The sequence below is a fragment of the Uranotaenia lowii genome, chromosome 2 (assembly GCF_029784155.1).
Source record: "Uranotaenia lowii strain MFRU-FL chromosome 2, ASM2978415v1, whole genome shotgun sequence".
Classification (NCBI taxonomy): Eukaryota; Metazoa; Arthropoda; class Insecta; order Diptera; family Culicidae; genus Uranotaenia; species Uranotaenia lowii.
In genome coordinates this window covers 315,341,814-315,368,903 of record NC_073692.1, presented here as the reverse complement: position 1 = coordinate 315,368,903, position 27,090 = coordinate 315,341,814, and the positions used below count along the sequence as shown (strand labels likewise).

General features: G+C 36.7%; 2 protein-coding genes and 2 long non-coding RNA genes across 5 annotated transcripts; 1 reads left to right on the top strand and 3 right to left on the bottom strand.

Annotated features, from left to right (window-relative positions):
• Positions 1-874: 874 nt before the first annotated feature.
• Positions 875-7,404, bottom strand: LOC129746835 (uncharacterized). 2 transcript variants are annotated; one of them, XM_055740725.1, is made up of 6 exons: positions 7,245-7,404; positions 2,180-5,788; positions 1,842-2,119; positions 1,541-1,780; positions 1,301-1,450; positions 875-1,238 (listed from the first exon to the last, which is right to left on the bottom strand). In XM_055740725.1, exon 2 carries the CDS (start codon positions 5,735-5,737, stop codon positions 3,011-3,013), a length of 2,727 nt encoding a protein of 908 aa, XP_055596700.1. In that variant the 5' UTR covers positions 5,738-5,788; positions 7,245-7,404; the 3' UTR covers positions 875-1,238; positions 1,301-1,450; positions 1,541-1,780; positions 1,842-2,119; positions 2,180-3,010. The 2 variants fall into 2 exon arrangements, with proteins under 2 accessions (XP_055596700.1, XP_055596701.1); XM_055740726.1 differs by having other exon boundaries at positions 1,301-1,430.
• LOC129746836 (uncharacterized) lies at positions 3,035-7,415 on the top strand. Its single transcript, XR_008737384.1, has 3 exons — positions 3,035-6,223; positions 6,283-6,372; positions 6,439-7,415. It is a non-coding gene; the product is annotated as an uncharacterized LOC129746836 (long non-coding RNA).
• Positions 7,416-18,998: 11,583 nt separating this feature from the next.
• On the bottom strand, positions 18,999-19,603 carry LOC129744279 (uncharacterized). The gene is made up of 3 exons (XM_055736724.1): positions 19,477-19,603; positions 19,276-19,383; positions 18,999-19,204 (listed from the first exon to the last, which is right to left on the bottom strand). Exons 1-3 carry the CDS (start codon positions 19,587-19,589, stop codon positions 19,084-19,086), a joined length of 342 nt encoding a protein of 113 aa, XP_055592699.1. The 5' UTR covers positions 19,590-19,603; the 3' UTR covers positions 18,999-19,083.
• A 1,742-nt stretch (positions 19,604-21,345) lies between these two features.
• On the bottom strand, positions 21,346-21,800 carry LOC129744616 (uncharacterized). Its single transcript, XR_008736957.1, has 3 exons — positions 21,678-21,800; positions 21,495-21,610; positions 21,346-21,431 (listed from the first exon to the last, which is right to left on the bottom strand). It is a non-coding gene; the product is annotated as an uncharacterized LOC129744616 (long non-coding RNA).
• Between the last annotated feature and the right edge of the window lie 5,290 nt (positions 21,801-27,090).

Sequence of the window (27,090 nt, the reverse complement as noted above, 5' to 3'; positions counted from 1 at the left end):
AATTTACGGGTGGTACGCAGTAGATTGCAACAAAATTTAAATTCCTTTTTGAATTACTATCAATTGAAGTTTTATTTAAAAAAAAAAAAAAGAAAATTTCTCCTAACGCTTCCTGTAAAATTGACGAAAACAATTAAATAAATTGTAAAGAAAACTTTTTCGAAAATGGGCATACAAAAAAATCGCTATGGTTCGTCATCAGCTCCAAAAAACTTTTCAATGGAAGTGATGACGAAAAATACCATCGCATCGGTTCGAACAAAAAGAGGATTTTTTTTTCAGAAACGGTTCAAATCTTTTTACGAACCTTCGACAGACTTTCGAAAATTTCCGTTTTTAACTAGTTCGTCGCCACGCTCATTTTGACAGTTTTACTAGCCAGCTCCAAAAATTTTTCGGAGCGAGGAAGTAAAGAGGGATAACTCCAAAATTTGAAACATGTTGCTAAACTGAGCGGGTATCTGGTGTCAGAGGGCGTCACCCGTTTTTTAATAAATGAAAGGACAGCAAATGATGTTTGCTTTTTGTAAAAATAGAATCTTCGCTAAACATTTCAAATCTTTAGAAACATTCAAATTTTTGAAAAATGGTCCAGTTTTAGTGATGAAACTAAAAACTACGTTAAATTCTGCAAAATATTATTAACTAAATTTTACTTTTAATGAGGCCCGCCGAAAGAATTTCATATTAAAAGTGGCCCTTTGCTTCAAAAGGTTGCTCACCCCTGCCTTGTACGATGTGAGACAATTTGATAATCGTTTTGCGATTTATACAACACCTAATAAGAGGTTCGTTGTACTTTTGTACGATTTGAACCATTAAACCACCTTTTTATGTAGCATGTTACGTCTCATATTTGGAATAAAATTCGGGATGAAATTTCAGTTATTTATTGATTAATTTCATGAATGCATAAATATATATTTGGGTTCATTCCTAATATTAAAGCAAATATAATTTAAATCTAATTAAATGAAATCTGATTAAAGGCTCACATCGAAAATGATATTTTTTCCAACGTCGATCAGCAATTATTTCCTTCCGGAGCATTTGCCCTCTAATAGCTTACTTCTATCTCACCATACCATAGAAGGAACTTCGACTCAATCTTCCGGCACATCGTCCAGTTCCGGATATATTCGATGAATTCGATAGAGGTGATGTTTTGAGTAGCAGCAGTAGAAAAACTCTAAAGAGAACGGAGATAAATAGCCTTGACAAAATTGTGCCGGGACAATCTGAAAAACGATTCTTGATATTAAAACTATGAACTGACTTTATCATCTATTTAATTACATACCGAGTTCACTTATAGGTGATATCACGAACTAGTTGACCTGCTAGGAGATGAACATTTCCGGTTTCGGTTCTGAGTTGCGGACCAGCAAGCATGAAACAGATTTTTTTTTCTCTATAAATCGGCTTTATATCTGCGGGTCAAAAATAACATCTGAATAAAAAAAAACGAAGATAAGATAATCAAACCTCAACTGAAATTATTAACTGTTTGATGTAATAGCTAAGGTGTTCGGTAACTTACCTTACAGATCCGTAGCCTCCATCGGCCTTGCAGAAATGGCTCGAATAAACTAATTTTTCTGCATGAACGCCGGAAAGTTTCAAAGTTCTCGGTTTCATCAAGTTTTACCGGTGTTACGCATCCGGTTCTTAATAGCCAGAATCTTCAGACCTAAGCGATAGATAATTTCCTATCGTTTCACCACACTATGAGGGACGCTACGAGTTACCAACTCCGTCCAGCTCCGGGAACAGGAGAGAGCTACGATAAGTTCATTATCATTAGTTGAAGCTTATTATAAAAAAAAAAGTCTCATTCTTACCTTGATGATTTCTTGATTCTCGCGAACTTGTCTCAAACCTTAATGTTACACCCATTGTCAAGCTGGAGGAGGCGTGGAAGAAAGCGATTGCCATAAAGGCAAGCATTTTTTCCTTTTATAGTAGAATTCCTGCGTTCCCCTGTCGTTGCATGCCCCTCGCGCAGCTTCTTTGGGCGGTTCAAGAGCTCAATCAACCTGCTCCAGTTCCTATACAGTTGCTCATTGTCTTGGAGCATTCCTTGTTTTTTATTTCTGACGGATCGATAGTAACGGGAAACCTGCAAGTAGGATGAAGAAATTTAACTATTTTCAAAATATATAAAATCGCAGAAACTTACTTCGCAGCAATTAATCCCCTTTTTATTCGCCGATTGCTGTTCTGTTTATTTTTCTGTTTCTATTTTTGTTTGAGATTGTACACTGATCAAAATCGAGCAATTAAATTATGAGAGGAAGCCATGCACTTATCAAAAGCGCTTAATGATTTTTTTCTTTTCAAAATCAGTATACTCGTATACGACTCAAGGAGGGGTTTTTTGCGATGATGGTTGTACGAAAAATCACCACTTTCGTTACATGACTAAGTGGCATTCAATTTCCATTTTATACGATGATAGTTAGCAGTATTTAAAGTGACCTGATGACCGACGCTTTTGTGTTAATCTTTACGAATCTTTTGGTAATCAATGACGATTATAATTCGTAAGTCGTTTGTGTATGATAAGATGCTTCTTAAGAAATGATAGGCGATTGTTGTAAGATTTCATTTCACATCGGCCGTTCTAAATACGACTTCATCCAACATATCGTAATTTAATCTTAATTCATTTGATTTTAACATCCTCCACGATGAATATACGAAATGGTCGAATGTTATGTGTACGCATTTACGATGCTGATTTCAGTTGTATTCATTTACGAGTTTGACGATGATTTCTTTTACGATTTCATGTTGGCTGGGCATCTAACGTTCCAGAACGAGACGTACTAGCTGTGCTAGATTTGGACTACATGTTCGAAATCTACCTTTTTCTAAAAGCTATATATCTTCGTCAATAATTATTTTTTATTTTCATATTTCTTTTTTCTTTTTCTCTCACCGACTTAAAAAGCTTATTTACCATGTTTTCATTTCATGTGAAAGGTGCAACATAAAATTTTGAAATATTCTATTTTGCGCGACCATTGGTGAAGGCACGGTATATTATAGCTGCACCAACTAACAGTATAACAAAGACGCCTGATGTCGCAAGCGTTGGCGGTTTGCGTTTGGGAAAGTGTGGCCACGGTCCATGCGAAGAGCAATACGATTCAAATCCATTCGCATTGAAACACGGTTCATGTTTATTCGCATTGAAACGCGGTTCATGTTTATTCGCATTGAAACGCGGTTCATGTTCATTTGCATTGAAACGCGGTTCATGTTCATTCGCATTGAAACGCGGTTCATGTTCATTTGCATTGAAACGCGGTTCATGTTCATTCGCCTTGAAACGCGGTTCATGTTCATTCGCATTGGAACGCGGTTTATGTTCATTCGCATTGAAACGCGGTTCATGGCAATGGCCTGTTCTGTTGAACTCTTTCATTGCATCTTCGAAGGCCTTTTGGAGATATTGAAAAGCTAGTGTGGATTCTGGTGCTTTATTCTTATCGGGATGCAATAGCCGTGCCATTTTATGATAAGCCTTTTTAATGACAGAATCTGTGGCATTTTTGCTAATTCTGAGAATTTTATAACAATCTTTACAATTCAAAACATATTGCACTAAATCTAGCTGATCTTGGGTGTAGTCAACACCCAACTTTGGTTTCTTCACTTTTTCTTTTCGGTCCGAAGCACTTTTGATAAGTCGAAGCAAATCTTCGGCTTCCTTCAACGGGTACAACTTGATAGATTTTTCCGCTAACTTTTGAGCCTTTTCCATATTGCCTTCATTGAAGGCACTCCTTGCTAGTTCGAAGCAACGGCGTGCTTCATCCTTATTGATTGGATTATAGTCAACGTTCTCCTTTGACTTATTTTTTTCGTTTGTCGTATTTTTCTGATTTCTAGAAAATTTCTCACTGGAACGCGGCGACGAGCCACGGGCACTTTTGATACTTTTTAGTAAATCTTCGGCTTCCTTCAACGGGCACAACTTGATAGATTTTTCCGCTAACTTTTGAGCCTTTTCCATATTGCCTTCATTGAAGGCTCTCCTTGCCCGTTCGAAGCAACGGCGTGCTTCATCCTTGTTAATTTGGGCATAATCAACGTTCACATTAGGCTCATTATTGTTTTTTTGTTTTGTTGAATTTGTCTGATTTCTGGTAAATTTTTCATAGCTATGGGTACTTTTGATACTTTTTAGTAAATCTTCGGCTTCCTTCAACGGGCACAACTTGATAGATTTTTCCGCTAACTTTTGAGCCTTTTCCATATTGCCTTCATTGAAGGCACTCCTTGCTAGTTCGAAGCAACGGCGTGCTTCATCCTTGTTAATTTGGGCATAATCAACGTTCACATTAGGCTCGTTATTGTTTTTTTGTTTTGTTGAATTTGTCTGATTTCTGGTAAATTTTTCATAGCCATGGGTACTTTTGATACTTTTTAGTAAATCTTCAGCCTCCTTCAACGGGTACATCTTGATGGATTCTTCTGCTAAACTTTTAGCCTTTTCCATATTGCCTTCATTGAAGGCACTCCTTGCTAGTTCGAAGCAACGGCGTGCTTCATCCTTATTGATTCGATTATAGTCAACGTTCGCCTTTGACTTATTTTTTTCGTTTGTCGTATTTTTCTGATTTCTAGAAAATTTCTCACTGGAACGCGGCGACGAGCCACGGGCACTTTTGATACTTTTTAGTAAATCTTCGGCTTCCTTGATAGATTTTTCCGCTAACTTTTGAGCCTTTTCCATATTGCCTTCATTGAAGGCACTCCTTGCTAGTTCGAAGCAACGGCGTGCTTCATCCTTGTTAATTTGGGCATAATCAACGTTCACATTAGGCTCATTATTGTTTTTTTGTTTTGTTGAATTTGTCTGATTTCTGGTAAATTTTTCATAGCCATGGGTACTTTTGATACCTTTTAGTAAATCTTCAGCCTTCTGACACAACCTGATAGATTTCTCTATTAACTTTTGAGCCTTTTCAATATTACCTTCATTGAAGGCACTCCTTGCTAGTTCAGAGCAACGGCGTGCTTCATCCATGTTAAATTGTTCATAATCAACGTTCATATTTGGCCCATTATTGCTTTTTTGTTTTGTCGTATTTTTCTGATTTCTAGTAAATTTTTCACCGGAACGTGACGACAAGCCATGGGTACTTTTGATACTTTTTAGTAAATCTTCAGCCTCCTTCAACGGGCACAACTCGATAGACTTTTCCGCTAACTTTTGAGCCTTTTCCATATCGCCTTCACTGAAGGCACTCCTAGCCAGTTCGATGCAACGCCGTGCTTCATCCTTGTTAACGTGAGTCAAGTCAACATATTCGTCGACACGCGGCGACGAGCTCGTTGTATGTTTGATAAGTCGTAGCAAATCTTTGGCTTCTTTGAAGTACCACACCTTCATGGACTTTACCGCCAAATTTTTAGCCTTTTGTATGTTTCCTTCATCCAAAGCAACCCTTGCAAGGCAAATGTATTGTCGTGCTTCATCCTTCTTAGCTTTACGACAGTCAACATTAACCTTCGGTTGTTCGCAGTTTTCTCTGTTTTGCGTCGTTTTCTGAGTTTTGACAAAATTCTCGTTAGTATGCCCAGACGAGTTGTTTCCTTGATTGTTCGTAGTTTTCTGATTCCCAGCAAACTCCCGGTAAACTTGATTATAGGAAATTGAGAATTCATAACCAAGCCTTTTCTCGCCGGACCCCTGCCGGTGACTGGACTTCCTTTTATTTTCCATCGCCTAGCTTCGCAGAATATAAACGTATCCGTTCGATGGATAATCACATACCTGAAATAAAACGGTCGAATCTATTAATTAAACTTCCATTTATCCCAGTAATAAACATTTTATCACGGATAAAAAACTCTATAGGTTGTTATCAAAATTCGTATGGTTGGCTCATCTATATCACATATTTTTGGTTGAACGCATAATATTACATAATCAACATCGATAACTACAAACAAACTAGTGTTTATGTAAAGTTGATTTGGCTGTAGAGGATTTCTCAACCGCATATCGCTAAAATAATTTAACAGCTAGTAGATTTGGCTATATTTTCCTAGTCTACATTATAATATCTGATAGTTATTTTTTAAATATTACTGATGCTTGAATAGACCTTGAATTTCGTATGAACAAGCAAGTAAATTGTCTGGCTTAGAGGAAAAAAAGCCAGTATTTATTTCTCGTGGAAAAAATCAACCAACACGAAGCGGGAAGGTAAATATGATTTATTTTTTTCAGTTGATTTTCTTTTCAATTTTTTTTAATGTTTTCAGATACATATAGAGATGTTTGGGTGCATTTTGACCCCCGAGGGCCTATCCGGAAGGTGGAATAATAAAATGCGATGAACAAGATCATATCACGTAAGTTACATAGTATTCTTATTTTACCGCAATCATATTTTCATAAGAGCTTTTAATTTATTTCAGGGCGCAGGCAGTTCAACTTCCACCGAAAAAAATAATAACAGCATTTTGTTTCAGGGCCATGGCGCTGGCTCCCCCAGCAGAAGCAAAAAAACTAAATCGTATAAATAATTAAAATTAAAAAAAAAATAAAAATGTTTCATTTAAAAAAGAAAAACAATGCATTTATCTGTTCCAATCAATTTCATAAATATTTTGAATCAACGATTTCCCACGTTCACGGGGAGCAGCATTTACAGTAGAAACAACCATACGAATGATTAAATAAAAATTCCTGTTGGATTCTTAGCATCGATGCGATCGCTTAATCAGCCATTTATCCTTTCGTGGCAAAGTATCATCTGATTGTTGGCTTGAATGTATTTTCGGGTCAGAACCAAACAACCATATTCATGTTCATGCAGACGCGTAAAATAACTGATAAATCTATATATTTTTCTCCGTGATAGTAAACGTTCTATGCTTAAAATGTCAAGTTTTCTTAAAATTCCCTTAACGGCATATGAATTTTACCCAGTTCGGTAACAGGCGTCAAATCTATAATAACTGGACCGGAAATAAAAAATGAAATATTTTTTATTTCTGGCTATCATAAGCATAATTAAGTGATATATTTTCAGTGAAATGGTCGAACAATTATGCCGAGACTGAAGAATATACGTCATATTTTTGGGGAAACCATTCTAGTTTTTTTTTTCTAAATGCACATTAAATGTTGATTTTGGGCGATAAATGGTGTATATTTTAGGGCTGAATTGTATAAAGGTTGACCGAGGTATTTCAAACGTTTCGCAAGTGCAGGTACTTACCGTATATATAATCCAGTTAATTTTTTATCACTTTTATCGAAGATTATCCCTACATTTGAGGAAATTTCAGCTTAATACATCCGGCACACAGCACAATATTACCAGAAAAGTGAAATACGAAACGTAATTATGTGTATTTCTGCCACCTTTTTTCTCTCTCGTTCTCACATAAACGAAACCCGAAAGCGAAGACAGGTGTGTATATACAGATTCTACCTACCGTTCTGCAAATCTTACCAACACTTCTGCATTTACTTTTACCTGACTGTTGCACCGTGCCAAATGCGCAAGTTATATTTTCATAAATTTTCTTTTAATTATCTTTCTTTGCCTTATACTCTACACGGTAATTTCAAATTATTCAGAGACTGATTTGTTTTGGTTCAGAAGTCTCACTATGTATGAAGATGAAAACAACTGAGTTGGAATTAATCAAAATTCTGAGTTGTTTTCATCTAGGGAGTTTCAAAACCTGCACTCAGAGGAAATCTTATTATAAATTTCATAAGATACATCTTATGAACCACTTTTTTGCGTCCAAACTAATTTTTCATAAGAGTCTTATGAAATTCTTTCAATTTTCATACGATGTTCTTATGAAAAATAGAAGAAACGGCATTGTGAAAAAATGATGAACACATTCATTCATAGCATCAGTTTTTTTTTCATCATCTAACAGTACGAAGCAATCGCCAGTTCATAGTTATTATAGTTTTCCTTCAATGTTAAATGTTATTGTTATCTCCGGAATGGTAAGTTCGATTTGATGTTTTTGGTGTGAACGTTGAATATATTAGTAAACTAAAATACATTATTTGTTTACTTTTCAGCAAGCTGATCGGCAAAACGGCAAACGAAAGGTCCAAGATTAGGATGCGGCAAAAAAAAAAACTTTGATGGAGCCGTCTGTTGATGCGCTGCTGATGGTGACAATGAAGGATTTAATTTTAAACGAATTTGGCAAACAATAAATTGAATGTTTTCAGCATGAAATATCGAGAATTTGTCTTATTAGAAAGTGATTTACTGTTTCCATAAGAATCTCTTATGAAAAGCAACAACCTCTCATTGAAGTAGGCGTTCATCTTCAGAATTCATTCGCGTCATAAGACAATCTTATGAATTTCATTAATTTTTCTTATGGCGCCACTTCATAAGAGAATCTTATGGCATACATAATAGTATTTTTCTGAGTGTGGGACTTAGCGAAGACGCACACTTTTTCGTGCAAAATAGATGAAAACAACTCAGAGACTTCCAAAACCTAATTTGATTGTTTAGATGCGATGGTCGGACACAGTTAACGAGAAAATTAATGGTTTATTCGTGAAATTGTTAATTTGAGTTCATAAGTGATATCAATATTAACCCGGGGAAGAATGATTGTGATCTGTAAAATGTTTTGATTCAGTGCTACGAATTATTTCCCAAGCGTGGGAAAGCTGTAGGTTTTGGTCAATGTGAGCCATCGTGGCTAGTGAATTACTCCCAGATCCGTCGCTGTTTCTTTCTAACAGTCCGCCAATAGTTGGCCAAAAAGAAAATTGGTTGAAAAAAGTATGAGAAAGTGCAAGAGTTCAAACAGGAAGGGCATAGTAGTAAGAATAGAAAATGTAGTCAAGAATTGATTTTATTGTGAAATTGGAAGTGTTTTTTTTTCCAAAGTGATTTCCCCCGATTGTATTCGCTTGCCAACGACATCTGTTTTCTGGATTGCTATGATGGTTCCACGTATAGAATTATATTTTTATATTTTCACGTTACTTGGAGTTTAGACCTTATTAAAGGGAATGATTAAATTAACTGTATTTTAAGCAGTTCCATTTATCAAGCCAGCCGGAATACATCGATAAGTGTAATGCATGTGTTCGAGACAAAAGACCTCACGTATTTCGAACAGCCAACGTTTAATAGAGAAAAGCTGCGCAATGATAAGTATCCTTCATATTTTTTACTCGTGCAATGAGGTGTTTTTTTTTTCATAAAAGAGATTTTAAAAAATCCGTTATGCTTATGTTTTTAATATGTTCAATCTTGCAAACTATTTTTTGTAAAATCATATCTTTTAATTCGGTATCGAGTTTTTAATACGATCAGTGCGCCAATGTCAGCTTCTCAAAGTTTGACAGCTGCATTAGCTCTCAGCAAAAATATTATTATGTTTTTCTTATTTCTCTAAAACAAAATATCCTTTAGATAACTTTGTAGCATCAAAATGTAGGTCTCCAAACGGACCTCTTTACCCATCTCATAACTCCACATGTTTACATTTGGCACATTCACCTATTTCGAAATTCATTAACGAATTGCTATTTAAATAAATTAAATAAAAATCGAATCATATATTAAATGCATGAGAAAAGCCTTACATTGTAGATTACAATGTTTTTTTGTTAAAAAATTTGAATTAAGTGTAATTTAATAAAGAACTGAAAAATTATTGCTTGTGGAAAGCTTTCAGGGATATTCAATAAGTAAAATTCTATTCTACGATTAGAATAATTATTTTCAAAAAAAACCTTTCAAGCTCTAAACAGACCTTGAAGAGTTTTTGTTCTACTAATGTTTTCCGTTTCTCTTTTTTTATTTTCAAGAGCGAGTAAAGGCGCTTTATCCTTGGTCAATGACCAGAAATGATTGTACTCTGAAATCCAAAACAGTTAAAAAATAAAGCTAAGATTTTAAAAATCCTTATGTTTATCAAATTCTTTAAAATGAATCTATTCTTAGGTTTTGTGATTTCGGTGTACCAAATTAATCATTTCCAGCCGCTGAAGAATTGTCCTAGTGATTGGTGAAGTCACTTCACATCACCCATGGTTTGTTCATCAAGGAGCATTTTTCTTAGCATGCTTCCAACGATAATGCCCATTTGAAACGTATGGTACTGGTGGTCCACGTTTCTTCTGTTCCTTTGTTCCGGTGTCTCTGCGTTCTCTGCTCCACAGTGGGCCCGGCCATTTTATGTTTTCTATTATTTCAATATTTTTATGTTAACATAATAGAAAACATGAGCAAAGACAAAAAGAATGATAATAATCTTTTATTATTCTCCGGGATCGGACATAAGTTCTGGCTGTGGAAGTATGATTAGTGCTTAGTGATTAGTGATGGTCGGACACAGTTAACGAAATAATCATGGTGAGTATAACTTTAAATTACATTTAAGATTGACAAAATACAGAATGAAAAAAGTTATGTGATTTAAAAAAAAAATAAAAACAAAATTAAACATATTTATTCTTCTTCCAGCAATCTCTACGGAAGCCATCATTCACAACTGTAAGTATAATTTTCTCAATATTTTGAAGTGTAAATCATTTTCTTCTATGGCGATTCCCTTTTTCAAATCAGCTCAAAACAAACCGAGAGGGCTGGCGGCTGAGTGTGACAGCACATAGTTCCACCGGCTGGATGCAATCAAATGGACCGAATTTTTCGAGGTAAAAATAAAATAAATTGGATATAAATATACGCATTCATTCGTCTCCCATCAGTCAGTGAACACGGTCGTGGTTTTGCGAGCCTCGTGTGTGAAAAAAGTGTTCTTTGTTCGGTTGATAGGAGACACTAAGAAAAATACTATTATGTATGCCATAAGATTCTCTTATGAAGTGGCGCCATAAGAAAAATTAATGAAATTCATAAGATTGTCTTATGACGCGAATGAATTCTGAAGATGAACGCCTACTTAAATGAGAGGTTGTTGCTTTTCATAAGAGATTCTTATGGAAACAGTAAATCACTTTGTAATAAGAAAAATTCTCGATATTTCATGCTGAAAACATTCACTTTATTGTTTTCCAAATTCGTTTAAAATTAAATCCTTCATTGTCACCATCAGCAGCGCATCAAAAGACGGCTCCATCAAGGTTTTTTTTGCCGCATCTTAATCTTCGACCTTTCGTTTTTTGCCGATCAGCTTGCTGAAAAGTAAACAAATAATGTATTTTCGTTTACTAATATATTCAACGTTCACACTCAAAACAGCAAATCGAACTTACCATTCCGGAGATAACAATAACATTTAACATTGAAGGAAAACTATAATAACTATGAACTGGCGATTGCTTCGTACTGTTAGATGATGAAAAAAAACTGATGCTATGAATGAATGTGTTCATCATTTTTTCACAATGCCGTTTCTTCTATTTTTCAGAAGAACATCGTATGAAAATTGAAAGAATTTCATAAGACTCTTATGAAAAATTAGTTTGGACGCAAAAAAGTGGTTCATAAGATGTATCTTATGAAATTTATAATAAGATTTCCTCTGAGTGGAGAGTTGCCGTATTCAATCCGGTGTTTTTTTTGCCGTATGGTGACACAAAAGACAATTAAATTCTCGCTAGCTACCAAAGTGGAGAAGTGCCCTCGCTAGAATAGGAAAAGTGATACGTTGACTTCCCCGAAACTTGGCCTGTCGAGTGCTGGTGGCCTGCAGTTTTTTTACTCCGTTGTTCCCCGTGAAAAGGATTTGGCCCCCGCTGGAAGTGTTTGGAGGTGCGGGTGAAGGTCGTCGTCATCGTTTGATAAACGGCCTAATCATCTTCGTCAGACTAGTTCCCCGCTCATTGACGTTCGTGGCAGCCATCTTCAATCAACGAAAGAAGACCACGTGGTTGGAGCCATCGTTAGACACTGGACCAAATATACGACTTTCCAATTGGCCGAATAGTCGTGGATTACGAAAAAATCAATCAAGTTTGTTATATCTTTTATTTTTTTCACTGTTTCTCCCCTATCTTGTTTCCCTTTTTTTTATATATTTCGATCATTGAGTGCTTTGCTCATATTTTTAAAACGGAGGCATTAGTGGCTCCGTTGAAAAAATATGAACGAAGGCGGGGGGTTAAACCCCTCAGTTATGGATGATGAGAGTCCAACCTACGAGAATGAGGAGCATCTAGAGGACCCAGATGCTGCTGGTCCCTCAATTGCTAGTCTTTCTCAGATGGATGATGCCTCTTCATTATCCCCAGCTGAGAGTAGAACAACCCGACTCCGAGCATATGCAGAGGGCTCATCTTCCTCTGGGCCATGGGTGGTTTTCATCCGGCCCAAAAAAAACGGTAAGCCTCTTAACGTGGTACAGATCACCAAAGATCTGGCGAGGTGGCCCTCTGTAACCAGTGTTACAAAACAGCGTTCAAACAAGCTGCGCGTTGTTGTGGCTAACTCGAAAGCTGCAAACGAGATTGTAGCAAGTAATTTTCTGAACCTAGAGTATCACGTTTACATCCCGTCTCGAGACGTAGAGATAGAGGGCGTGATCACAGAAATGAGTCTGGATGCGAAATACGTTAAATCTAACGGCGTTGGCAAGTTCAAGAGCCTCGATTCGACTTCTGTCGAAATCGTGGATTGCCGTCAACTCAACACTGCCAACGTCGTAAATGGAGTTACAAAGTATTCGCCTTCAGCTTCATTTCGTGTGACCTTCGCGGGTACCGCCCTCCCTCACTACGTCTTGATTGACGGAGTTTTAAGGCTTCCTGTGCGACTCTTCGTGCCTCGACCCATGCATTGTAAAAATTGCATCAAGTTGGGGCACACAGCGTCGCACTGTTGCAATAAGCCACGCTGTCCCCAATGCGGGGAGAATCATGGGGATGGAGCATGCTCAGCAATAGAGCAGAAATGTGTTTATTGCGGGGGCTCACCCCATGAAATCTCTTCGTGCGAGGCATTCAAGAGTTGCTGGGATAAACAGAAGCGCTCTTTAAAGGAACGATCGCGTCGTTCTTATGCCTCTATCTTAAAGAGCGCTTCTCCACTGGACCAACCTCATTCAAGTAACATCTTTTCTGTGTTGCCAGTTGACAACGAAGTTACAACGGATGCGGAAAACCCTTTTGTTTTCTTTGCAAACTCCCGGAAACGTGCTAAAACAACTCCCAAGACACCCAAAATACCCAAGAAAATCCCTGCAATGAGCCCTCCAACCAGTGTCCCTAAAAAGCCGAATGCTGCAGAACAACAAAAACAAAATCCTCCTGGATTCCGCACGATTTTTTCACCACAGAACGATTCAACACCAGCAGGGACCTCAAAGGCCCCTTTGACGAATGCAGTTCTTTCAGAATCAACTTCCCAGCCAGGATTGTTTAAGTTGACTGACATTCTGAATGGAATTTTTTCGTTTTTCAACGTTTCTGAATCCATCAAAAGCATTGTAACAACAATGCTTCCTGTAGTAAAGACATTTTTGAAGCAATTGATGCAAACTTGGCCCCTCATTTCAATGTTTATCTCTCTCGATGGCTAATTTACGCCGAGAGGTCGGAGATATCACTGTTATACAGTGGAATTGTCGTAGTTTAGTTCCTAAACTGGATCCGTTCAAATTTCTTCTTCATGAAACTAGTTGCGATATTTTTGCCCTTTCAGAAACATGGCTTTCTTCTCAATCAAACATCTCATTCCACGATTTTAACATTATCCGTTTGGATCGCAACGATTCTTATGGAGGGGTGCTTTTGGGGATCAATAAGCGCCACTCCTTTTATAGAATCCACCTCCCTTTATCAGGAGGAATTGAAGCTGTTGCATGTCATACAACTATAAGAGGTAAGGACTTATGCGTTGTCAGTTTGTACTGGCCTCATAGAGTTGCAGTCGATCGAAATCACCTAGAGGACCTGTGCTCAGTGCTTCCTGAGCCATGGTTGATCCTGGGTGACTTCAATTCACATGGAACTGTCTGGGGAGAACAAACTGACGATTGTCGTTCTACTCTTATTTATGACATTTGTGACAGTTTCAATTTAACAATTTTGAACACGGGTGAAAAAACACGGGTACCTAAACCCCCTGCAAGACCAAGTGCAATTGACCTCTCACTATGCTCAAATTCACTATCATTGGATTGCCAGTGGAAGGTAATCCCTGATCCCAATGGTAGTGATCACTTGCCAATCAAAATTACAATCACCAATGGGGCCAGCACTTCAAATTCAACAAATATGGCATATGACCTTACAAGACACATCGATTGGAAAAAGTACTCGGACGAAATAACAGATGCCATTAATTCTATGAATATTTTACCTCCTTTGGAGGAGTATCACTTTCTTTCACGTTTGATCCATGAAAGTGCACTTTGCGTTCAAAAAAAACCTATCCCAGATTCATCTGTTCTTCGAAGGCCCCCAAATCCATGGTGGGACCAGCAGTGTTCCAAGCTTTATAAGGACAAATCAAAAGCATTCAAAGATTTTCGAAAACATGGAACCCTCGTCCTTTTTGAATCATATGTTTCCCTTGAAAATCAGTTCAAAAAATTGATCAAAGGGAAGAAAAAGGCGTATTGGAGGAATTTTGTGGGTGGTTTATCACGGGAAACATCCTTGAGTACCTTATGGAAAGTGGCACGAAGCATGCGCAATCGATCATCTACAAATGAAAGTGAAGAAAATACACATAGATGGATATTAAACTTTGCACGGAAAGTCTGCCCAGATTCTACACCTGTACAAAAAATAATCCGGAACCTGGGGGAGGAAGACTGAAATTTGCTGCATCGTTTTCTGCATCGTTTTTTTACTGTTCGGCAAAAAGCCAGCAATTATTGAAAAGATTTGTAATCGTTCAAATTTTAACTTTAGATGATCAGTTTCGTGTAGCGAGTCATGTAACTCAGTTGTTTAGGTGCTAAATTTATATTTATCTATACTTTAGAATAACCATTAATCACACCACTTTTATATATCAGCTTCAAAACTTTGACGAAATTTGAGCGACTCAATACGCCTGATCATGCAAGAATTTGCCAGAGCAAAACAGAACCTAATTAGATCATTGTTTAATGCAAAACAAGTGCTTTTCAAAATCAAACAAGTTTTATCAAAAATCACTAAATAAGAAAGTAAAATTTTGAACCTTCGCACTGGTCGGTAGATTGATGAGAGAAATTTGACGTTTGAAAGATTTTTTTCTTTTTTTATTCAGTCTTCCTCCCCCAGTCCGGAACGTGCCTCCTGATAGGTGTGGTCTGGATTCCAGCTTTTCGATGGTCGAATTTTCACTTGCCCTCCTCTCTTGCAACAATTCAGCTCCGGGAATTGATAAAATCAAATTTAACTTGTTGAAAAACCTTCCGGACGCCGCCAAGTTTCGCTTGTTAAATTTATTTAATCAATTCTTGGAGAACAACATTGTTCCCCAAGAGTGGAGAGAAGTGAGAGTTATCGCTATCCAAAAGCCCGGGAAACCAGCGTCCGATGCGAATTCGTACCGTCCAATAGCGATGTTGTCTTGTATACGCAAGTTGATGGAGAAAATGATTTTGTTTCGTTTGGATAAATGGGTAGAAGCAAATGGTCTCCTTTCAGATACTCAATTTGGGTTCCGAAGGGGCAAAGGGACAAACGATTGTCTTGCTTTGCTGTCTTCAGAGATACAAATGGCGTACGCAAAACGTGAGCAAATGGCTTCAGTGTTTCTAGACATAAAAGGAGCTTTTGATGCAGTCTCTATAGAGGTGTTGTCAGACAAGTTACACTCCAGGGGTCTGCCTCCACTATTGAACAACATCTTATACAGTTTGCTTTGTGAGAAACATCTGAACTTTGCTCACGGAGATATTGCAGTTAGAAGAACCTCTTACATGGGTCTCCCGCAGGGTTCATGTTTGAGTCCACTTTTGTACAACTTTTACGTAAGTGACATCGACAGTTGTCTCTCTGAAGGCTGCACTCTAAGACAACTTGCAGATGACGGCGTGGTGTCTGTCACAGGATCTTCTGAGTCTCATCTGCACAGACCTTTACAAGATACTTTGAACAGATTGTCTTCCTGGGCTTTGGGGCTTGGGATTGAGTTTTCCCCTCAGAAAACGGAGATGGTTGTTTTTTCTAAGAAACATAGACCTGCTCAACCTAAGCTTCAACTCCTGGGCAGAACGATCACTCAATCGAGGTGTTTTAAGTATCTTGGGGTTTGGTTTGATTCCAAGTGTACCTGGAGGGCCCATATTGAGTATCTGAAAGGAAAATGCCAACAAAGAATCAATTTTCTCCGATCAATCACTGGCACCTGGTGGGGAGCCCATCCAGAAGATCTTTTAAAATTTTATCGAACAACTATTCTCTCAGTGATGGAATATGGTAGCTTCTGTTTCCAGTCAGCTGCCAAAACTCACCTCATTAAACTCGAGCGTATCCAATATCGTTGTCTCCGCATCGCTTTGGGCTGTATGCCCTCAACGCATAACATGAGTCTCGAAGTTTTGGCAGGAATACTCCCACTAAAAGATCGATTCAATTTACTATCACTCCGGTTCCTCATCAGGTGTGAGGTCATGAACCCATTGGTTATTGTAAATTTTGAAAGGCTTCTTGAGCAAAATTTTCAAACCAGATTTATGTCTATATACCATGTCCTCATGTCAATGCAGGTAAACCCTTCTTCGTATTCTCCCGCTCGTGTTTGTAGCCCAGACTACGATGATTCTTCTGTCCAGTTTGATTTGTCTATGCAGCAGGAAATTCGTGGAATCCCGGATCCGCATCGTCCACTTCTGATTCCAAGAATTTTCGAAACTAAATATAGACACGTCGATGCTGATAAAATGTACTTTACTGATGGATCACTTATAGAGGAATCAACAGGATTTGGAGTGTTCAACGAAATATCTAGCGCCTCTTACAGCCTCGAGTCACCATGCTCTGTGTATATAGCAGAGTTAGCAGCAATTCATTGGGCTTTGGACAGTATCGCTTCAAGGCCAGTTGGGCACTACTTTATTGTAACGGATAGTCTGAGTTCTGTTCAAGCAATTCACTCAATAAAACCGGGAAAGCACTCACCATACTTCTTCGAGAAGATACGGGATAGTTTGAGTGCTTTATCAAAACGTAGCTTTACCATCACCTTTGTTTGGGTTCCCTCCCATTGCTCGATAGAGGGTAATGAGAAGGCAGACTCTCTGGCAAAGGTGGGGGCGATGGAAGGTGACACGTATCAGCGTGAAATCGCCTTCAACGAATTTTACTTTGTAGTTCGAAGAAACTCTCTTGTCAACTGGCAACGCAAATGGGACGAGGATGAGGATGGCCGGTGGCTCCACTCGATTATCCCAAGGGTAAGCCTTAAACCAGGCATGTCAAACTCGTTTAGGTGTGCGGGCCGCATTAAAAATTTCCTATGACGTAGAGGGCCGCACCCAAAATCATTTAAAACGGTACATTCAGCATTAGTTTTTTTGCAGTAATATTTTACATAAAAATCAGTGGTGTTTTTTTTTGACAATTTAAGACGAGGCTACGCGGGCCGCATTGACCTAGGGCGCGGGCCGCATGCGGCCCGCGAACCCCCAGTTTGACATGCCTGCCTTAAACCATGGTTTAATAGATTGGACCTGAGTCGGGATTTTATTCGTATATTTTCCCGTCTCATGTCCAATCATTGTTCCTTAGACGCGGTACTCTATCGTTTTGATATTGCTGGCAGCAATTTGTGTAGTTGCGGCCAAGGTTACCACGACATCGAGCATATTGTTTGGTCGTGCGAGGTTCATCTTGTCGCTAGAACGAATTTGATAGAATCCCTTCGGGCCCGAGGAAAACCACCCTATGTTCCAGTGAGAGATGTGCTGGCTGTTATAGACTTGGACTACATGTTTGAAATATACCTTTTCCTAAAAGCTATTGATCTTCGTCTATAATTCTTTTTATTTTCATATTTCCCTATCTATCTTTTTTTTTCTTTAAAAGTGAACTAGATATAAGCACACAATTGTAATCAAACAAAACGAGTTTGGCTCCTTAAAGCCTAAAGGTACGAGCCGTTTCAAATAAAGAATTTACAAAAAAAAAAAATATACGCATTCATATCCTAAATACACCGCACAACAGTCTTTTTCTTTTTCAAATCCGAAATTCTATCCAAACCGCTTTAAAATTTCATAATTTTTTGATTTTTTTCCATTCAGTCGATCCCTGAACAAGTCTGAACCACCCTGAACAAAAACAACTCTAAATGCGCGAAAACCCCTACTATTCATTTCTGAGTTGTGCCGTTCTAATCAAAATTTGAGTTTTCCCAGTTTTGGCGCATTTTGAATTGTTTTCCTTCAAATCTGAGTCAAGGAGAATTAGAGTGTACAATATGTTCGATTGAACTGTATTTATTTTTATTTTTTTCTGCACCCAAAAGAATAAAGAATTTTTTTCTACGGGATTTTGCACGTAAACTATGATTTTACTGCATAATATCGATTCTACGTGTGTTTTTAGTAAACACAGTGTGTAACGGAAGCCCTGGTAGTAACGACTTTTCTTCCACATATTTAATTGTTGCATGAATTTAACGTAAAATCTAAATGAATGATTTAAATCCGTTTTGTGCGTTTGTCTTAAACGTGTGGTTGTAAATTCTTATTAGAAAAGGGAATTGTCAGCCAACTGAATTCGTTAGCTGTTGTAAAATTTTTGTGTCTACACGCTGGGCCAAGTTGAACCATTAATGTTTGAAAAATAACCATAATGGCAGTTTAGTGGATCAAGTCGTTTTATGAGTTTTCAGCGAAAACTCATAAAATGAGATTCTACAGAGAACTTGAATAATGGTTATTTTCCAAGCATGGTCGAAAAAGTAAAAATGGGTCGAAATTAAAAGAAAATATCCGTTTTTAAATATGAATCGACTTAAATTTCATTCAATATATAGAAATTCAATAAGTTTCATATTATGCATTATGTATTATAAACATTATTAATAAACATAATTGTAATTGTAATTGTAGCACTACTATGTTGCATTAGCGGAAGAAAGTTTTGTCGGCGGAGGGAATGATTGTGTCGGCTACTGCTACGGATAATGCGCTGCTGCCTTTCCTTCAATGTTCAGCCGGTGGCCTGTGGTTCAGCTTCCGGCTGTGCTGTGATTTTGGTGCCAGTTTTTCTTGGTGTATATTCGGAACCTCCTGATGCAGCAAACGTAGGGAGTTCCGGAACATTCTGTAATAAATTTTCCGTGGTTATTAATTTTGGAACAATTCACAGAGATTTCCAAATTGATATGTACTTACCTAAAGACGTAACGGCAGCTGTTATAATTTCGTTGAGTAGCAAACCGACGAATTTTTGTCTGCGGCGGAACTGCTGCTGTTTCCGAACCCAGATAACCTAACTCTCGTCTGAAAATTGAATTTGAAAGAGCGACGTTAATGATCTATCTGAACACAATTTCTATTTATTGAATTAACAGATATTACCAGAACAATACTTACAGTTTGTATGTCAAGCAATTCGAGAGATTTTTAAGAAATTTAGTCCAACGTAGAATCACAAACAAAACAAACACTTCAGCGAATGAAAACATGGCTCCTGTTTTTTCAGTCATTTTTTTGTTTAATTTCAACCATTATCAAAGTTTTCTTCATAAACTCGGAAAATGGTTGAAATTTAACAATTCATAACGGTTGAAAATAATAATTTTAGCAGTTCTACTAAAAATACCATAAAATGTATGAAAAACAATCATTTATGGTTGAAAAAATATGAGCGTGTAATGGAACTGTGGATTCAGCTTTGTCTTTTTGGTAAGTGATATGATCATTAATGATGCTTATGATAATCATGAATTTATTTTCGTTTTTCATCCCCTTTTAGCAATGGACACAACTCATCTTTCGTAGAACCTGGTGACGATCGCTCGTTTTTTAGTTGGACTGTACGGAAAAGATGTTCAACAGAACATATGAACGCAACAAAGGTGATTTATTTTTTATTTCAATAATAGTTTTTTTTTTAATTAAATCATACTTTTAAATTTTTGCAGGATTCCAAAAACCAAGCGAGCTGCAGTAATTGAAGGAAAAGTGATAAAATTGGTGTGAAAATAAAGTTTATTCTCAATTAAATTTGGTTTCATTTTTTATCATAATAAACAAAATGAAAATACAAAGTAAAAACAACATTAATTTCATTCCTATACCAAAAATATTCTCAGTAGCTTTTTTTTATTTTTTATTGCTGGAAACCAGCAAAATTTTGCTGGTTTTTGTCCCGCTGACTTTCCAGCAAAATTTCTAGCAATTTGAATTGCTGGAAAAACCAGCAAACATTAGTGCTGTATTCCAGCAATTAAAATTGCTGGAAATCAGCAATCCAGATTGCTGGAAACCAGCAATTTTTTTCAAAACATTCGGCTGTATTTGGTATCAAATTTATGTTTCAATTCGAAATTAAGTATTGAATACTGGCTGTACCTATAATGACCAATAAATAAGAGTTATTCCATTTTTTTTTTCAATTATGTGGTATTTATTACCAAAATTATACATTTTTTTAATATACCAGCACCGGTTCTGCTATGGGGTGGAAGCTTTGTGCCAAAGTGTTGACCACCTGAAATAAAGTTTTGATTAGTATCTTTCATAAAATATCTATACCTATCCAATGAAAACTCACCCTTGACTTGATGTCTGCAGACCATGGTTGCTATAATATAGAGGAAAATAAGAATAATTGATTAATCTATTCAAAGTTCGTGAAATAAATTCTCACCTTTCTCCGCGTACGAAAACAAACCGACTCCAATTTGACAACTCGATTGCTGATTTTCCAGCAAACTAGATCAGTTGCTGGAAAGTCCAGCAATTTGAAATCCGATTGCTGGGTCTTCAGCAAAAATGTCAAGAACACAACCGAATGCTGAAAAATCCAGCAATCAGAAAACCGATTGCTGGTTTCCAGCAAAAAATTGGATTGCTGAACATTTCCAGCAATTTTTTTTTGCTGGAAATCGATGCAAAAATTTACTGTGTATGAAGTATTGATCGAATCCCACACCCAAAATAATCCGCACGTAGGGGCTACGTGAAAAACTACATAATTTTTATCCAATTGATTTTCACGTAGATGCTACGAAATCAATATGTGGACGCGTCCCTATAAGAATTTGTGCTTCATGGAACACACATACATTTTACGTGATTTTTTTGTCAGTTCAACGCGGTTTGTTTATGATGGCCACGAGGAATGTTTTTAATATCCGAATGAAAGTAAGTTTGTTTTTTTTTTCTTCCTGTTTTTGTTATTTTTCATAATGTTTAAAAAAAAGCTAAATTTTGTTGTGAATAAACTTTATTTTACTATCTTTGCACATCTTAACACTACACTTTTTAAGTATAAGAAACACTTATTTTTGGACATCCTTCAACGCAGCTTTCTTTTTGATATCCTGTAAAAATTGAAAAGTATACATTAATAAAAAAAAGTATTATTTAAATAAAATATATTCTACCTTGTCTGTTGTTCCGTAAATGGTGTTCCGTTGAACCTCTTTTTCGAACAGACCCACCAAAGAACGAAAGGTCATCTTCAGATCCAACGGAAAAGCACTTGTATCCAAAGCCATTGCTATCAGAAAAATGAAATAAGAAAAACAAAAATTAGCGGATTGCAATTAAGAATTATTGTCACTTACCAAAACAACAAATCCTAAACAGTTGAATATCCGATCATGATGACAACAGGCACAACGGCTTCAAAAATTTCACAACATGGAACAAAGCTGAATATATTCTAATTTGAATTTACCACCACACGCTGGAGAAAAATGCACAAAACGGATTAGAAATCATCCACTTAGACTTTACGTGAAATTCATGAGTCAGTTATGTGGAAATAAAGTAGTTGCTACCGGGGCGTCCTTGTTACACTGGAGTTACTACAAAATTCACGTAGAATCGATATGATGCATCAAAATCTTAGTTTACGTGAAAAATACCGTAGAATTAATTTCTAAATTATTTTGGGTGCATGTAAATGGAAATCAAAAAGTTGGAATCGCACATATGGTGAATTTTCTGCACACTCGATGAATTTTGCCGCACACTTGGTGAACTTTTGTGCACACTTGATGAATTCTGCCGCACACTTGGTGAATTTTGTGCACACTTGATGAATTTTGCCGCACATCTGATGAATTTTACTGCACATCTGGTGAATTCCAGCGCACAATTCAGTGTGTTTTTCTCGCGTTTTAAATGAATACTTCATACCTGTGGTTTGTAAAACACAGACTTTTGACCCTTCGTCCAGTTATTGGTCAGGCACAGATTTTGCTCAGAGTGCCCAGATTTTACAGACTTTCAAAATTGAGTGGTGAAATCAATATTTATGTACGTAAATGCCAAATTATACAAGAAATCTCGCTTGTATGCACTGGTATGTCACCAATCATTTAATAAAAATTTATATTTGAAATTAGATCGGTATATAGTAAAGTGATAGCAAAAACAGTGTTTTATATCCAACTCGAAAATAATCAGAATACAAAACCAAACTAAAAAGTTCGGATCGATTGGAAACGGTTTGACAGATCTTTTGTATCGATAGAGTATTTCCTGAAACAGATTGTGCTAGGGAAGCTTTTTGTTTTGTTTAGAAAAATGTAAACACCAACTGGTCGCCATTTTGAACTAAGGAGATTAGCACTGTTAAATTATTTTTTCAAAAGAGTTGTATACTGTTTACCGGAATTCCATTTACCGGAAAACCATTTACCGGAAAACCATTTACCGGACTGCTTTTTACCGGAAATGCATTTACAGGAATGAACCGTTTACCGGACTGCCATCTACCGGAATGAACCATTTACCGGACTGACATTAACCGAAATGCACCATTTACCGGAATGCCATTTACCGGATTAAGAGTTTTTAATCTATGATTGTATCCCGTTTACCCGGAAACTAATTTTTGGGTACTTCAATTGCTTTTACGTTTAGCAGTGTGGCATTTAAAAATCCTTTTGATATCCGACTCCTCACGCTGCGCGTTCGAACTTGAAAGATATATTGTCCTTCACGCTGTCGCGTGGCGGACATGGCTAAGGGACCACCCCTAGCTTTCACGCAGACCTATGAAGCACCGACAGACCTAGACCAATGTAATAGGGCCGCCGCTTCGGACGGCGGGTCGGCCGCCCCAGCCCCTTCATCCTCGGTGGTTGCGGCTTTGCCGCAAACAATAATATTTAAATAAGTTCATTTTTCATGAATTCTAGTTTGTTATCATAATTCTGGCGAAATGTTTTTTGAAAAATGATAAATTCTGGTGAAAAAATTCCGGGGAATGGTTTCTTCTGCCAAAATTTTTTGGGGAAATGGGATACAACCCAAATTAATACGTATTAATGAAATTCCGGTAAATGGTAGTTCCGATAAATGATTTTCCGGTAAATGGTACAGTCCGGTAAATGGTTTTCCGGTAAATGGTATAGTCCGGTAAATGGAATTCCGTTAAATGGTATTCCGGTGAATGGTATTCCGGTAAATGGTACTTCCGGTAAATGGTACTTCCGGTAAACAGTATACAACCCTTCAAAAGATATAATTTTTCATATTAACATTTCATAACATCAACATTGCCTTCAAAGTATGTCATGTCTTTTTAATTTTAGCTATTTTAAAAAATTAAGAATTTTGCATAACCATTACTATTGCACCTCAAATTTGGTTTCGTTACTATTCGGCCACTGAACATGTGTAGTGTTGTTTTTATTTTTACCCCACCACCAGATGCCGAACTTTGTAAACATGAGAAATCAGCTGTTCGTTTGACAAGTCGTTTCATGGTTATTTTCGTCAAAACGATGAAATGTATGGTCAAAAACTATGAATTCTAATGTACATTCACGGTATCGTGGACGATAATAAGCATTGTGTAAACCATAAAATTTATGGTATGTGAATATGGAATTCGTGGTTTTTTCATTGTACAATTCTATTCGGATTATCTTTTTCATTCAGACTTGAATTTCGTCAAAGATCTCTCAAGATAGTCAGACTGTTGTTCTCTCGAAAAAATCGTTGGCAAAGTCACTTCACTCACACCATGGTTGTGTTAAGATTGTTTACGATAATGTAAATTGCACTAGTGCACGAGTGTGCGTAAAAAGTGTTTAAACTATAGAGGTTAGAACCACAGAGAACTTAGAACCACGTTGAGCCCCAAACCGTTAACCTTTAGACGGTGATATAACATAAATTGGAATGAATTTGAGTATTTTCTAACAACATAATGAAAAAAGCTTATGGTTTCTAACAATACCGATCAGTATTTTGCTTTTTTTTTAAGATTGTTTTAAAGGGGGCATTGAGCTTGAAAATTCAACAAAAGTTAGAGGAAAAAGTTTGGACACCACTGCTCCTAACACACACGGTAACCAAAGTTACTCTATTCTGTATAAAATTTCATACAGTTTCGGGAAAAGTGTCTCCACTTAGTTTTATGTTTGGGCGCTTAACGCAGAGCGTGAGCAAAAAGCTTTTATACATTTCTAGCGTAACATTTCATAAGGGCGAAACTAGCAGTTAGCTCGAATAGAGAAAAACGCATTTGAAATTTCGGAACAACTAATCAAATCCTATTTAAAAAATCGTCCACTTTTTGTACAACAAAATCAAAAAATGTACGTTATATTCACTTATTGTTCGTTGGTTATCAAAAACTTTAACTTTTTTCACTAAATTTCAGAGATTTTCGAGTTTCGCCCTTTATTGTTTTCGATTCTAGTTACGCCTGCAAGTTTCGCCCAATTGATCGGCCGTTTTTGTTTTGGTTTTGAAGTTAAGCCCTTTGGCCCTACACGCAAAAACTAATTAGGCCCTTTTGTCACACACGGTCGACTCTGTTACGCCTATTGAGCCTACACGAATAGAAAAATTAACCCCATTTTGAATAGGCGTAACTTCACGTTCCAACAAAAATGCATCAACATGAAGTTTCGCCCAATTAAATTTTATCAAGTTTTTGAAAGTTTTAAGCGATTTTAAGATGAAACCGCGTTCATTAGGTAAAGTGCAACCGCGTACATCCGGAATGACCGTTAACTCGATTTGTTTACATTTGGCAGTTTCGCCCTTTTGAAATGTTACGCTAGATTTGAAACATTTGAAAGCTTTCGGTCAGTTGCTCAATTCTGTATATTTTGACATGGGGATGCCCATGCATTTTTCAGATTTCTTTAGAAAAGTAAAAGTTGACAAGTTTTTTCGAAAATAAAAACACAGTTTGCTCACATAACAGATAAAGAATAATTTTTTATTGCTTATTTCAACATTAAATATAGATACATAAACATAAAATTTTCTTTTACATTATAAGTGATGGAACAAAACACAGCTTGCGAACACTTTACACTCCTACGAGTTTTTTTCCTACCTTTTCATGGCAAATATAGAAATAGGCAGTAGCAGCCTAGATATTAGGCAAAAAATTCAGGGCTATACGGCTGTTCGTCTTGGTTTCCGCAATTTTCATCTCGATCGGCCTCAACATCCAGTACGGATTTGCTTCCGCACGCTCTAGCATGGATTGAAGTAGGGATCATGGAATCTGGAAAAAGGTTGAATTGAATCTTTTAGAATAATAATTAATTTGGTTTGTGATAAGGATCTCGATAAGAAAAATAATTTAAGACAATACTGAAAAGCTTTGTATAAGAATAAAACTCCTAAATTTGTATTTCAATATTGAAAGCATTTCGGGCTACTGAGTCCAAGTCTACTTTCAAGGTAGGTTTAAAATTCATATTATTTAATTGATACTGATAAAATTTTATATTCAGAGACTATTTCGATTTAATGATTCATTTAATCAATTCGCAATCAAGGTTTATGTAGAGTAACAAATTTAGCAAGCATATAAAAATTTTTCAAGGTAATGGTCAAATATGCATATTTGGCTTTCTTTTTCTCAGGAAAAATAATTATATTTTTCCTGGCATACCTTTGTCAGTAAGAACGATTCAAATTAAGAATTTGAATTTAGGAATTAAGAATTACAATTTAGGATTCTCTACCTCACCTGGCCCGATAAAAAAGCTCTTCCTCCTCTGCTCTGAATTAGTACATTGAATAATTTCCAAGCACCTTCAATAGCTTTTCTCCGGCAGCCACTCGGAACAGAAACTATCCTGCGAAGAGAATCAACCACAAGTAGATTAATAATAATTTATATAAAAACATGAAAAAATAATACAAACCAAAACCAATCTTAGCGCCACTAACCGCCTTCCGGACAATCGGCCCTCTGAAGATGGAAAATAATGAGTCAGGGGGTTTCCGGTTGGCTAAAATACGAAACCGAGGGAAAATATTATTTTAACTTCTTTTTGCTGCTTTCTTTCACTCTGAATGTTTTTTTTCTTCGAAATTCTATATGTATGTACGCCGACGGCTGCACCTTTTTCACCCATCTTCCGGATTCTGATAGCCGCCCAAAAACAACCACATTATCTCTCATAACTTACCAATTTCCAATGGAAAACGATCTGAAATCAAATGTCCGGCGAACACACAATTAAATTTGAGGCGATTTTAAATATTTAAGCGCGCGGTCTATTCACAAAAAGACGCTTTTAATTGTAAACTCATTACACCGCCATCTAAAAGCTTTTGAAATTCGCTTTGGCATCCCCTTCCAACACAATTCCAACAACAGCAAACTTTTTATACAGAGCATGAATAATCGAGTTTAAGTCCAAGTATGTATATTGGCAACCCAAAACTATCCAAAATTGAATTTGTGATATACACTCAGAAATGAAAAAAATGTAAAAATAATTTCTTTTTATTTATCCCGCAATTTTTAGGCGAATAATTTTTCAAGGTCATAAAAAATAAGTATCGCGATATTATTTTTTATGCATTGGAAACATTTCTCCTTGAGAAATAATTCTGTGCATAAATTTTAGTACCGCGAAACATTTCAATCTGTCATTTCTTTTACGGCTCATTTTGTTTACTTTGCATTGTTGTTGTTTTCTGGAATTTTCGTTACCTCACTTCATCGAATCGTCTCCGGTTCACGTGAGCTGGAAAGAAAAAATG

What these genes read in the sequence shown, in the direction of transcription:
- LOC129744279 (XM_055736724.1), bottom strand. Translation starts at nt 19,589, where the DNA reads ATGACTGAAAAAACAGGAGCCATGTTTTCATTCGCTGAAGTGTTTGTT. An exon ending in AATTGCTTGACATACAAACT is followed by an intron (nt 19,384 to 19,476) that starts GTAAGTATTGTT and finishes TTCAATTTTCAG; the next exon opens with ACGAGAGTTAGGTTATCTGG. An exon ending in AGCTGCCGTTACGTCTTTAG is followed by an intron (nt 19,205 to 19,275) that starts GTAAGTACATAT and finishes AATTTATTACAG; the next exon opens with AATGTTCCGGAACTCCCTAC.
- LOC129746835 (XM_055740725.1), bottom strand. Translation starts at nt 5,737, where the DNA reads ATGGAAAATAAAAGGAAGTCCAGTCACCGGCAGGGGTCCGGCGAGAAA.